The sequence below is a fragment of the Phoenix dactylifera genome, chromosome 15 (assembly GCF_051530095.1).
Source record: "Phoenix dactylifera cultivar Ajwa chromosome 15, Ajwa_hap1_PhDact_Kaust_v1.1, whole genome shotgun sequence".
NCBI classification, from domain to species: Eukaryota; Viridiplantae; Streptophyta; class Magnoliopsida; order Arecales; family Arecaceae; genus Phoenix; species Phoenix dactylifera.
Window position 1 is genome coordinate 8,633,378 of NC_143204.1, and position 12,697 is coordinate 8,646,074.

Genomic DNA, 12,697 nt, shown 5'->3' on the forward strand with positions numbered 1-12,697 from the left:
TTGACTTAGTCTAAATTATGGGCTAACCCAACGCTTCTGCTATGTGGAGATTGTACTTAAATTCTTTGATCATCAATACTTTTAGATGTGGCAACCAAAGAGCTGGTTGAGTATCCCAAAATATGCTTCAGGAGATCCAATCATATTGGCTTAAGTTGAACATGCTTCCCTTGACGTATTATGTTATGAGTGCACAATCGTATTTTCTTCCCCTATCACAAAGCCATGGTCATCTTAGTAGGACATGTGTAGCTGCCGATGGTACTACATGCAATACCCATGTATATTAGTGCCTATTACATAATCATTTGTATATGTAAGATATGTGCATTATATATTAAGTATTGATATGTGTAAATGGGATCAGGAGAGCATGGCTTGGTGCAATGGCAAAAGGCTTGGATTGACAATTGCAATAGCATAGGTTCAAATCCTGGTGCAGCCACTTTGTGAAAATGCCAAATAAGGTATTCCATACCTTACCGAACCTGGTGATATGGAGAATACCATACCATCCCGATTCGATAGTGGTACTCGGTACGGAGAGCGTACCAACATTCAGTATGCCGAACCAGCACCGTACCGAACATACTGACATAGTAACAAAGTGGCACCAGTACGGGGCACGATAACAAAGGTTAGGTCTATCCCACTGCCACCTCATCTTTCTTAGGAACAGCGACCTCGTGCTAATCCCTTTAAGTTGTCATCTCATGTTTGTTACACCTCATGGAAATGATGCCACCTCATACTAGAATTTTGGCCACCTAGCTGAACTTGGACTTTGACACATGGCTACTAACTGGGACGTTAGACACCTCATGCTTAGAAACCATCTATAAATAGGAGGGTACTAGCCTCTTTCTGCTGTTCTGTAACTCCAAAAATACCATCAGTCTATAGAAAGAGAAGATATAGTTTGAAGCTCTAGAAATCTTCTAGAGTAAGTGTTCTTACATAGTTGGCAATCTATATTTTAGCAAACGATTGATGGTTTTATATGGATTCAGAATTTGGTCTTCTACTCTTCACTATCTACAAAGTACAAACTATCTAGAATCCTTATTTCCAACTAAAGTTAAGAAAGTTTATAGATTCTGACTTCAGCAATATGTGAGGTTCCATGAATATTTTTGTACGCTATACATGTATGTTATATGTAAATGACTGAAATTTTCATGATTGTCTAATCTTTTTCCTAATGTTTTGTGGCATATACATTTTGAAAAGTAGGTGTTCTGAATGACTACATGGCATCCAAATTTATCAAGTGTTAGGTCATCAGGATTTAAATTTAGGTCAATGTATCAAAGAGATTGTTTTTGACTCTAGTCATTCAAAATATTAATTAATCATTGTACTGATGGTGTTCCCTTTGTCATGGATTGAAGTGAAAACTTTTGGTCAATCAGTTATCCCTGACCAGCAGGTATATTAGTCAATGTCAATGAACCTTAGCTAGTGGGTAAAATAGTTAGCATCAGTGAACCATTGACTAGCTGCAAGTACAATAATTGATCTTAATGTTAGTCGTCTTGGTACTAGACCCCGTACTAATGCCATACTAGCATAGTGTTGATACGGTATGGTACAAAATTTTTTCAGCGCACCGAGTGTCGGACGCCACCCATACTGGGTATCAGTACCGAACCGGTATGGTACACCCCGTACCGCCTGGTTCGGGCTAGTACGGCAAACCATGGTTGGTCTCAATAAACCCTTAGCTAATAGGCCTACTGATCAATGAACCAATGACCAACAAGTATAATAGCTGGTAACTGACCATTTGGTACTGAAATGATCACAATATGTGTTTTAAAAGTTTTGAGTATTCAAGCATCTTGAAGCATCCTAGTGCATTAAAGTGTTTCTAAGCATATCTTGGTGTCCCCAAACGAGTGTTTTTTCAATAATTTTGCACAAAAAGGCATGTATTTTGATGATACTAGTTGTTCAAAAGCATTCAACTGTATCAAAACAAAGCTATATTAGTCAATGTAGTTATCTGATACCTCTTATAAGATATTGTTATTCACTAATTCAGTTTTAATAAGTACAAATCCTTAATGCTTCCATTGTTCTATTTTCATGGTACTATATTGTTTGTTATATTTGGTCACTTACTACCCACCTATTTATCATATTTCAGAGTGAAGGACTTATTGGCTTAGCTTACTAGAAGTTGGAAGTATTTTCAGTATGCATATTAAAGCCTACTTCAGAAAGAGACTAGTGTCATATTGGGGTTGTATTACAAGGTAAGAGGTGCTACAGACTACTGTTGTATAAGGAGTGGAGGGTATTGTAATATATCCATAGTAAAGGATGTAAAAAACATGTGTATAATGAACAACCTTGTGTATTACGAGATGATGAAATGACATAGATTTTGGTTTGGCTTCAGGTCATCAAAATTGCTGTTAGACTTGAGACTTGGAAGAACTAGGTGCCAGGTCGTGACATTGTCACATAAATCTCACTCAATAAAATTTCTTACAACAGAAAATGTGACAATATTGCTATTGATGATGAGTTTAACTTAAGCATGAAGACAAGCCAGATAATATGGACAAGGTCTAGGCTTGGTCTGAAATTAAGTGCTTGAACCAATTCATTGGAGACAATGTTTGATGTCCTTCATTTACCAATAACAAGATCACAAAGCTGTTCACTGAACCTAGCACATGTGCTGAAAATGCTTGCATGCCTCCAATCTTGAATACTATGGATGGAGACAGATCAAGAGCCACTCCATCTCCATATGTAATAAGCACATTATTATCTATGGAAGCATTCATCAACAGCAACTTCGATAGAGTCTTGGCTTGGATTCACAAGTCTTTTGGGACATGCCGTGACATGGCCCAACTCCTTGCATTTAAAACATCAATTAGCAAATATCCCTTAGCATTAGCAATTATCAAAACTAATAGAAAAAATATGATGTCATAAAAATGATAACGGACGTCGAGCATAATTTTTCTTCAATGCGAAAAGCCATATGTTATGCTTCATGAATAGTCCAAACACATGATGTTATCATGTTATCTCATGATAGACAACTGTCATAAAACTTCCTAGTGTAGAAATCAATCGATTCTTCTTGTTGAGGAAGACATTATAGCCACATGTGAAGAGATTGAATATGTTATGTAGGAACGAATCAAGGTTGAAGCAATTGTTTCATCTCCAACTGTGTGGCACCAAATCGTATGTTAAGTTTACTTTGGCATTGCCACCAAATTTGAGCTGAATCCATGAGTTTGGTTGAAGCAAATTGAACCTTGCATCCCTTGGTAAATTAATACCAATCAAAAGGCTCACCTCATGATGGATAGAACCAGAATTTCTGTTTGGGAAGCCAAGTGCTAAAGCATTTTTATGTCCATTTCAAACGAATAAAAAAAATCAATATATATATATATATATATATATATATATATATATATATATATATATATATATATATATATATACACTTTTCATGTCAATTAGCATAACAGAAAAAATTAGTAGATGTCCAATTCTGAAACTTTTTAATAAATAATACAAAGAAAAACTAAAAGGACTTGCACAAGATTGTGCAGCCATAAGGAAACTCTATACTTTTTAAGTCGACCCAATTCTCTTTGAGGCCATGGTTTTAGACCTGGACCCAACCCGTTTGCTAAGTAGGTCAGTTCAGTTTGGGTCCATACTCCATGGAAAATTTTAAAGACTAATCAGGGCATTCATGTCAGCTGGGTCAAGCATGAACAAAACCTAAATCAATGCATTTTAGACTAGGTTGAGATGTCTCTATGTTCAGGTCCACTAGCAACATAAATGAAAAGTAAACTGTTCATTCTTATGCTTATAAGGAAAACTAGAACTGACATGCAAAACAGGTGGAGAGAGATAAAAGAGGGTCATCATGCAGATTGCTACCACTAATGTCATCAACAAGGATGTAGTTCAACCAATATTAAGCCTACAACCTACAAATAACTAGCCCTATTTACCTCAATATGGCAATAGGGTGAGTGAGAGGGATTAGGGACATCAAAATCATGAGTTTTGGAGTTGAATTGAACCAGGTCAATTACCTGAAGTGGTAGTGGGTATACCAGTAGTTTCTCCCGATGCAAATAAAGGGAAGAAAATCTTTCAGAAAATTTACATCAAAATGCTAAGGAAGAAAGTGCAGAAGGGAGTTTCTAAGGCATATGAGCATCCCAGTGCACAAAGCTCCCATCATTGGAGGGTTTAGAGAAGGTTAAATATACACAGACTCATCATCGCATGTAAATAGGCTATTTCCATGGAAAATCCATGGCACCCAAGTCACATTGGATCAACCTTACTATTGCCAAGGCTCGCCCTTGGAGTTTTTGAAGCATGTGCAACACCCTATATAAAACTTCCAGTGACTAAGGTTTAACCTATCTTAGACCCAATTAGTACATGGGTAAGGTCATGTCCAAGTCATCTAGGAAAAGAAAATGATCCATACCTAATCCAAAGTCTCAAAGGAGTCATTTTTAGACTCATACCCACCCAAAAATCCAAATATGGGTTGGACTGGGCCTCATCGGATCAGGACAAAGAAGGATCATGGGTTGACCCTACCCATTTGCAGCCATAGGTGTAGACCCTAAAAGCATTATCTCCACTACATCCACCTTCATGTGGCTCACCTACCTACATACACATACACATAGCTATAACTTCAACTTATTTATTTTCTCACTCATTGTATCACAATAAATAACTCAAATAGATCATATTAAATGACGAAAGAATGATATTTCTATCCATTGAAAGCATGGCATGGTCTTTCAATTTTTATCTATATTTTAATTATTTTTACATTTACCAGATATGTATTCTTTATAGACAAATCACTAAATATTTTGTTACCTTGACAATTCCAACTCATCCTCATGTATCAAAATAAGATCTTGCATATACGTGCATGCCAATGTACAATCAGCAATTTTATCAGAAACTATCAACATCAACCACCTGCGCTCTCACACTTGCAACAGGTGTATGAACTAATTTCACCGGTTAAATGTCTTACAAAGTTTTAGGAAAATTAAGTAATGAGGGGGAAAAAACTACTTACATGCATGAAAACCTAATTAACATCACTGAGATATCTAGCAAGAACAGTATTAGCAGAAAATATATACCTGTTCTGTAATGCAAGCCATGGCTTCAATAACGAGAGCCACAACATCTGAACGACGAATGGCTCGGAATGCTCGATTCACTGACAAGGCCTCAGTTGTACTACCAGAAGAAGCTACAGCTGCCCTTCGTCGAATGCCAGCAGTGTCAATAAGTTTGTACTTCTACAAAATAATGTTAAATTTTTAATATCACATCATAGAATACTAAAATTTGAAATTATAGAAAAAATATTTAGTCAACAAACAATTGTCTGAAAAACTGTTTTCAGTCAGTATGGCAGCCACTAATTCATAAGGGTACTTGCATTATTATATTGGAAAAATCAGTTTAATAAAAGAGAGGGAAGGGAAAAAAGTCAAAAAAACACTTTAAAAAACTTTAACTTCCTTGTTAAATATAAAGAAGACAGAACTTTGAATTAAACACCGCCCATGCTGGTTCCAAGCTCAGATGGAAAGGTGGAGGTTTGACATTAGGTTGACAGCCAGTTGTAAGAAGCATTTCAAACTATCAAATGGATCCAAATTCGATATTCATGAATGCTAGGGCATCACCAGAATTAATAAAATCAAAGGCAGCCCTAAATAGGAATGCTTGGTGAAGGAAGATTCATGAACTTGAACCCAAAAATAGTTGGGACAAGGCTAGATCATTATGGTTATAGTATGGAACTTCAAACTAAATGAGGTAGCATGAGTGAGAAAGTGGTTTCATTGATCATAAAATGCCACCAAGCAAGATAGGATTCTCACATTATCAAGTACAAGAATCAATGGACAGAATTTCTGATGCCGTAATAAAATCATGATCAATTTAATGATGACCAAGATAGAGGTATGAATATTCAATATGGGAAGCAAGGACCACGGACTATCCTGAACCAGGCGATTCAGGGTGTACTGAACCAGGGTTTCTGGGACTACTTGGCCAGTCAATCTAGTTCCTAAACCAAACCATGCTTTTAATAAAAACCTCGCAACCCTCTCCCTTTCTCCTAATCTCTCGATTCTCATCTCTCTTTCGCCCAATCTCTTGATTCTACTTTCTTGATCTTCCACTCCCCTCTCCCCTCTCTCTTGATGCTCCACAACGTCGACTAGGGTTAGAGTTCTGTGATGACGAAGTGCGCCTCTGTTTTTCCCCCTCTCTCTCTCCCCCCCCTTTCTCTCTCTCTCCCTCTCCTCCCCCCCCCTCTCCCTCTCCTTCTCCCTCCCCCAGGTTCCAGTGCACCTCAGCCTGGTACAATATGTATCGATACCGTACCGAACCGGTCGCTGGCCCATATGTCTCTAGGTAACGGTTCAGCGAACCATAGTACGAAGAATAATGTAAAAGTGTATAGATATAGTAGTGCAATTTCGGTTCATTACATGCAATTCTCTAATGGTCTCAATCAATAAACATCATCAAGGTTATAAATGTTACCAAATAATGTATAATTTAAGCAAAAACAACGAATTGCCAAATTGCCATATATTAACATAAACCTGCCCATCAGGTCCAGTAAATTCAGTATCAATAGCATCACGAGTTGTCCCGCTGATTGGGCTGACGATGGTTCTGTCTTCTCCAACCAAGGCATTCAAAATGCTACTTTTCCCAACATTTGGTCTCCCAACTATAGCAATAGAAGGAACATAATTTTCTTCTACTTCACTGGTGTCCAAGGCCTGCGCCAATTATATCCATCTAAACATATCAATTTTAATAAAGTAATAGTACAATACATCAGAAAGAAGAAAAGTTCCAAGCATACTACATGCCTCGACCAATAAATTAGTACTAAAATGCACCAGGCTAAAAAAATTGAAATGAACAAGGAAATATGTGCATTAAGAAATCACTCTAGTGTTTATTGTCTCATCTTTACAAAGCCATGATAAAGCTAGTGAAGAAAAAATACTCATGTACCTAAAGAACTCAACCTTTCCCATATTTCATCTTAGTTCAAACAAAGAAAATGGACTCTGTCAAGTCTTGTAAGGCTTTGGACATGAGCAATTTCTTTAAGCTTTCTCGAAGCTTTTCTTGAGAGTTGGCATGTTAATAAGTATACAGGCATCATTTTGCTAAGTAGTTCAACAATGATCATTTCAATAATGCCAGCACAAAGATGGAGAACAATTCCTGTCTCATTTATTTATTTATTTATTTATTTCACAAAAGAAACTTGAAGAAACAAACAAATCAAACATACTACGAAGATTTTGTATGCTTATATTGGATTACTGTACCTCAATATTTTTCAGTTCTGAACAGACAACATCAAGAAGCTCTCCAGTTCCAGTGCCTGAAAGAGCAGATATTGGCATGGGAGAAAACCTGTTAAACAAATCAAAAAGATAACAATATGACATAACTTCTAGAGATAAAAACCAAAATGTGTCTCTTATTAAACTCTTGCAAAATAAATAGCTGCCTGTTTTGTCCGTTCAGATTTATGAGCATATCATGAAAGAGAAATAGTTTGTTTGTGTCATGTGTGGACATTAGTCACCATCAACTGTGCAGACTAATCTATTGCCCAGATTTAGTAAAAAGGTAAATGAGTGGATGCATTTAACAAATGATTATGAAAGCTCCATTCGAAACCCTCGACCCAAGCTCTTGCAGCCTAGCTGGACAACCAAGAACTCACAATAAGTAAATATGTTATAAGTCCAACTAAGACTTATGACCTCAGTACAGATTTTACATATTATGCTGTCTCATGGAAGTGTTTTTAATTATTACAAAGTATTTATACAATATGTTCACAGTTCAACACATATGCCTTGGTATGTTATAGTTCAGATGAAAACTGTGCAAAACCTGATGATGTAAATGAAGTATTTAAAATAGAGAACGATTGACATCATACCCAATCAGCCATCTGGTTAAATGCCTCTAATTATTATCTATTATGCAACTAATGTCATTATCGAGCAAAAAATTAGAAACCATGTGGCAATGTGCAACAAATATTTAATACTTTTTATCTACAACACATGTGCAACCTGAATTTGCACCGACTACAACCAGAACTCTAGGCCAAGCGGGGGGAATAAACATCAAATTTTCATCAAGATTGGCTAGCAAACAACTCGGTTACAAGTTTTTTTGGTACAAAACACAGTTACAAGTTGGTAGAATTGATTTCAACATGGTTCAGGCAACTCAACCTGATGCAACCTGAGATTGATATTCGATGGTATATTGCAATGCTCAATCAAGGCCAACCAATCTCTCAAGCCAAATTGTTCAAGGCAACACGGAACAAGTACTAACCTAAGAGAGCCCAGGTTAATACATGACAGATTTGTGTACGAATGATTATTTAGAATATATAACTACAAGTTACAATTTGTATGTACATTTTATCATGTGACAGTATATAGAATAATACTTGTTAGAAACACACTAGCAGTTTTAATCTAATTTGCTCAATTGAGAGCCACCCAATCTCAACCCAACTTGATAAAGAACAAACTTTTACCAAAATCATCCTAAAGCCAACCTAAATCAAGAAAAAACAATGTATCACGTGTTATGATATAGCATATACAACTGTGCACCATAGCTAGTCCATACTTTTTACTTTGTAATAGTATTTAATAAGTCATTAGAAACACACAGCCATATTTAATCAAAATGGTGCCATTTTCCTAGTAGATAGTGTCATTTGCCACTAGAATACCTATGAAGCACATAATTCTCAATCTAATCTGCCAACCTAACATGAAAGATGTTCAGTTTGGAGTCTTTGGACAATATGTATCAAGCAGGTTTATCTCAAGCAGATCAAATTCTTAGTTCAATGTGTTACAATGACATCAGTTTTTAAGAAATCAAGTACAAAAAACCTACTGTACTGGGAGTTGAACATGGCATAGCACTGATGACCTTGACATTTCTGAAATCAAACGTCCTGCAATCCTGCTTATGTTGGCACATACTGTTTCCGTATTTGGAACGGAATTTGGAATGTCCTGTCAAATGTCACTTTGGTGCAAATGTTGACACTCTTGGCACCCAACATTCCTAGTAAATATTAGGATTGATAATATCTTAAGCATCATAACTTCTTTTGTTCTATAATAATGATTATATGTATACATACATACATATACATATATATATACACACATAAATATACATATATATACATAAATATACATATATATACATATGTACATATACATATATACACACACACACACATACATACGTACGTACATATATATATATATATACACAAACATACGTACATACACACATATATATATGTACAAATACAAAGTGTTGTGGACTAACTATTGTAGTATTTAGCATAGTAATGCTAATACTTAATAATATCAAAGGCTGCCTTAAATGTGAAAATTGATGAAGCCAACCCCAACACACCTAGATGGTTACAGTTATTGTTATTTATTTATTTATTTGCATCGGAGGCATGTCAAGCTTACTGGAGGGTGGAACTAATACCTCAAGACAAAGATTTGAAAACTGGTGGATCAGTACAGCATCATCAATACTAATATCGTTCTGACAAGAAACCAGCACTGGTATCAGCAGGGGATGCCAAAACCATCCATACCAGTACATATTGCCTATACCTCTGTGTCAATGCATACCGACTGCACCATACCAACTATAATAGTTGGTATCAATGGTTCTTCTTTCGTTTTGATGCTGCCAATTTTGATGCATAATGATGACTCTAGTACCACACCATTTCGACGGAAGAATGGTATGTGATTAGATATTGATATTTAAAAACTTTTCTCAAGATGCATGGATATTTGATGGTCATGGTTCACTTGGCTGGTCTAACATAATCCAACTCACCTAAGTTACTTTCCAACTGTAACAGGGTGGGTATGCAGTTACCGTGTATATACATATAGGGAGTGTACTCACTAATACTGACATAATATTAAAAGCCATGTGGCTCCTAAAAGAAGGAATCTGCAATCATTTAAATCTCTCCATTTATACAACAGATCTAACAGAGCAAAATCTATCCATTTATAAAACAGATCTAACGGAGAAAAGATTCTCTGAAAGTACACAGACTTTTGTCTAAGCATTTAAGTTTATCTGAAACCCATCTTAAGAACAATATGCTAAATGTTTATAAATTTTGTCATTCTCACAAACATATCACCATGACAACAAAGACTATGCAAAAGTAAAGTACAAATCTCACCCCAAGGACCAAAATTCTGATGCTTGCATCAGGCCCTTGCGTGGAGACTCACATTTGTTTACAGCAAGTATAATACATTTATTTGAGTACTTCTTGCGTAGCCAGTCTGCGATTTCGACATCAGCTGCGATCAGACCAGCCTGTGCAAATAGAGCTTCAGCAAATGAGAAAACAAACCATATAAAACATTAATAAATCAACCATGAATTCTGAAAGCGAGGTCAAGAAACATAAAAAAGGATGCAGAAAAGAATATTGCACAAAATAAATTTGAAATAAAACAAAGAAGAAAAAACTGTCGAATCCACAAGTTTTGTTAGCCAACATTAAATGTAATTTGATTTCAAAACAAAAAAAAAACTATTGAATGCTGAAGTTCTCACTTTTTACCCAAGTATAGATACTTCAAATTTTGGTGTATACATTATGACTTTATAAGCTTAGATTATTGCAAAATCAGTGCAAAAAATATTCACTATATAACAAAACTGGCCTATCAAATGTCATCCAAGAGACAGGTTAGCAAGATAGACTACATCTTAGTGTACTTTATTTTGTATAAAATCAATGAACTCTGAATAAAATATTTTTTAAAAAAATCATATTGAGATTAATACTTGACCCCAAAGAAATGCTCTAACAATTTGTGGCACCACTGGCAACCCAATCAGACTCCAATGCATATATATAAATCAACATGCTGACAGTAAAGGGCAACATAGTCATCCCCAAACTTTTTATGACGAGGAAAGAAATAAAAAGTAATTATGCATTCACTGCTAGCTTATTTATGTTTTGCAGTTTGCACTTAACATTACAGAATTTTGTTTAGTATTCTTGTATTTTACTATACAAGATAGCATGGTAGCATTACCACTTGTACATTATACTCAGTGTTTATGCAATTCATGTGGCAAGTTGAATTGAAAGCACTTATAGCTCAAACTACGATGCTCAGTCCAAAGGATTTATTGATGCCACCATGGAGATATCTACTTCTGAGTTGTCTTTGCACTAGAGCTCAAAAGCCCCTTTTTCCCTCTTCTAGTAGACAGAAGAGGCAAGTCCACTCAATTTCATTCTACTAACAGAGGCCCAACAAGGATTGCATTTTTGCAACCAATCCTACAAGAAAATCCGATATCCAGATAACCACACGGCCCATGCAACAGGCCAATTCAGTTAACGAATCTATCTCTTGGTTTCCTTATCTGAAGATATGTCACATGTAAATACTATGTAGACTAGACCTTAACAACATGCTTGGAATATGAGATACAAGGATGAAGAGAACTGATGATATTGCCTTTTTTGCAAGGTTCGCCGTCTCCGTACCGGTGCCCCCTAGCATAGTATCGGTACGGTACGGTATGCAGTTTTTTTTTGGCATACCAAGTATCGGTACGCCATCAGTACTGGTACCGATATCGAACCGATATGGTACAATACGTCCGGTACCGTTTGGTTCGGTACGGTACGGCATACCATGCTTTTTTGATCCAAAATATCACTATTATGAAGTTGCCTTCAGTCAGGTAAAGATAATAAGCTCAAAATATTTTAATGTCTTTATTTAGGTTGCTGATTATACTCAACAACTATGTTCCTGGCCTTTGGCATGAGGATCAAGTATGGACATGTTACCAACCATCGGATCTTTTTAACATTTAAAAAAAATTTTGTAGACCACAGTTCACCATACCCACATACAGCCATGTACCAAGCATCATACCATACTGATAGCAAACTGATACTCAGTACAGAGGCCATATCGAGTGTCAACACCATGAACTGATCCATACCAACACTGTACCAACATGGTACAGTAATGGATACAACAAACCATAGACCCATATCCAAGTTTCATATCCAAGGATTTACATGTTAGACCATGTCAGTCCATATCAAGCATATTGTCCATATGGGTAGGGAACTGGCACCCAATACACCTCTCATACCAAGTGTCCAAGGAATGTATCATACCAACAATCAATACGGGCTATACTGGCACGGGTACTGAAATTGGTACTTCAAAACTTCAAAACTTCGGTCATACCTATTACCCCATATCCCTCAAGGATAAAATGAAGGACCCAGATAACATAGCTAATAGGCAATCTAATACCAGCTTTTACATCTTCCTTCAAGGCTCGCAAATCATATGTATAAGAAAGAAGTAGGCACATTATTTCTCATTACATGTCCAGGGTGAGTCCTGAGTAGTGCCATAGCTCATAGCACCATGGATGTTATATATATCCATGTTAGACATAGCTGCTGCATTTACTTCTTTGTTGTAGAACCTATAGCATCAAATAGATTAATAAAAATTTG

The 12,697-nt window shown here is 36.2% G+C and overlaps 1 protein-coding gene across 16 annotated transcripts in view; it reads right to left on the reverse strand.

Annotated features, from left to right (window-relative positions):
- The window catches only part of EMB2738 (GTP-binding family protein), a 62,053-nt gene that overhangs the window by 29,873 nt on the left and 19,483 nt on the right, over nucleotides 1–12,697 (reverse strand). For all 16 annotated transcript variants that reach the window (XR_015973695.2, XR_015973696.2, XR_016398547.1 and 13 more), the window contains 4 exons: nucleotides 10,364–10,503; nucleotides 7,410–7,497; nucleotides 6,663–6,845; nucleotides 5,175–5,336 (listed from right to left, as the gene is read on the reverse strand). Coding sequence is in view for 4 of the 16 variants with exons in the window: in XM_039118843.3 (XP_038974771.1) it covers nucleotides 5,175–5,336; nucleotides 6,663–6,845; nucleotides 7,410–7,497; nucleotides 10,364–10,503 (573 nt within the window). In the remaining 12 variants the exon portion in view is untranslated. The remainder of the gene's footprint in view (nucleotides 1–5,174; nucleotides 5,337–6,662; nucleotides 6,846–7,409; nucleotides 7,498–10,363; nucleotides 10,504–12,697) is intronic.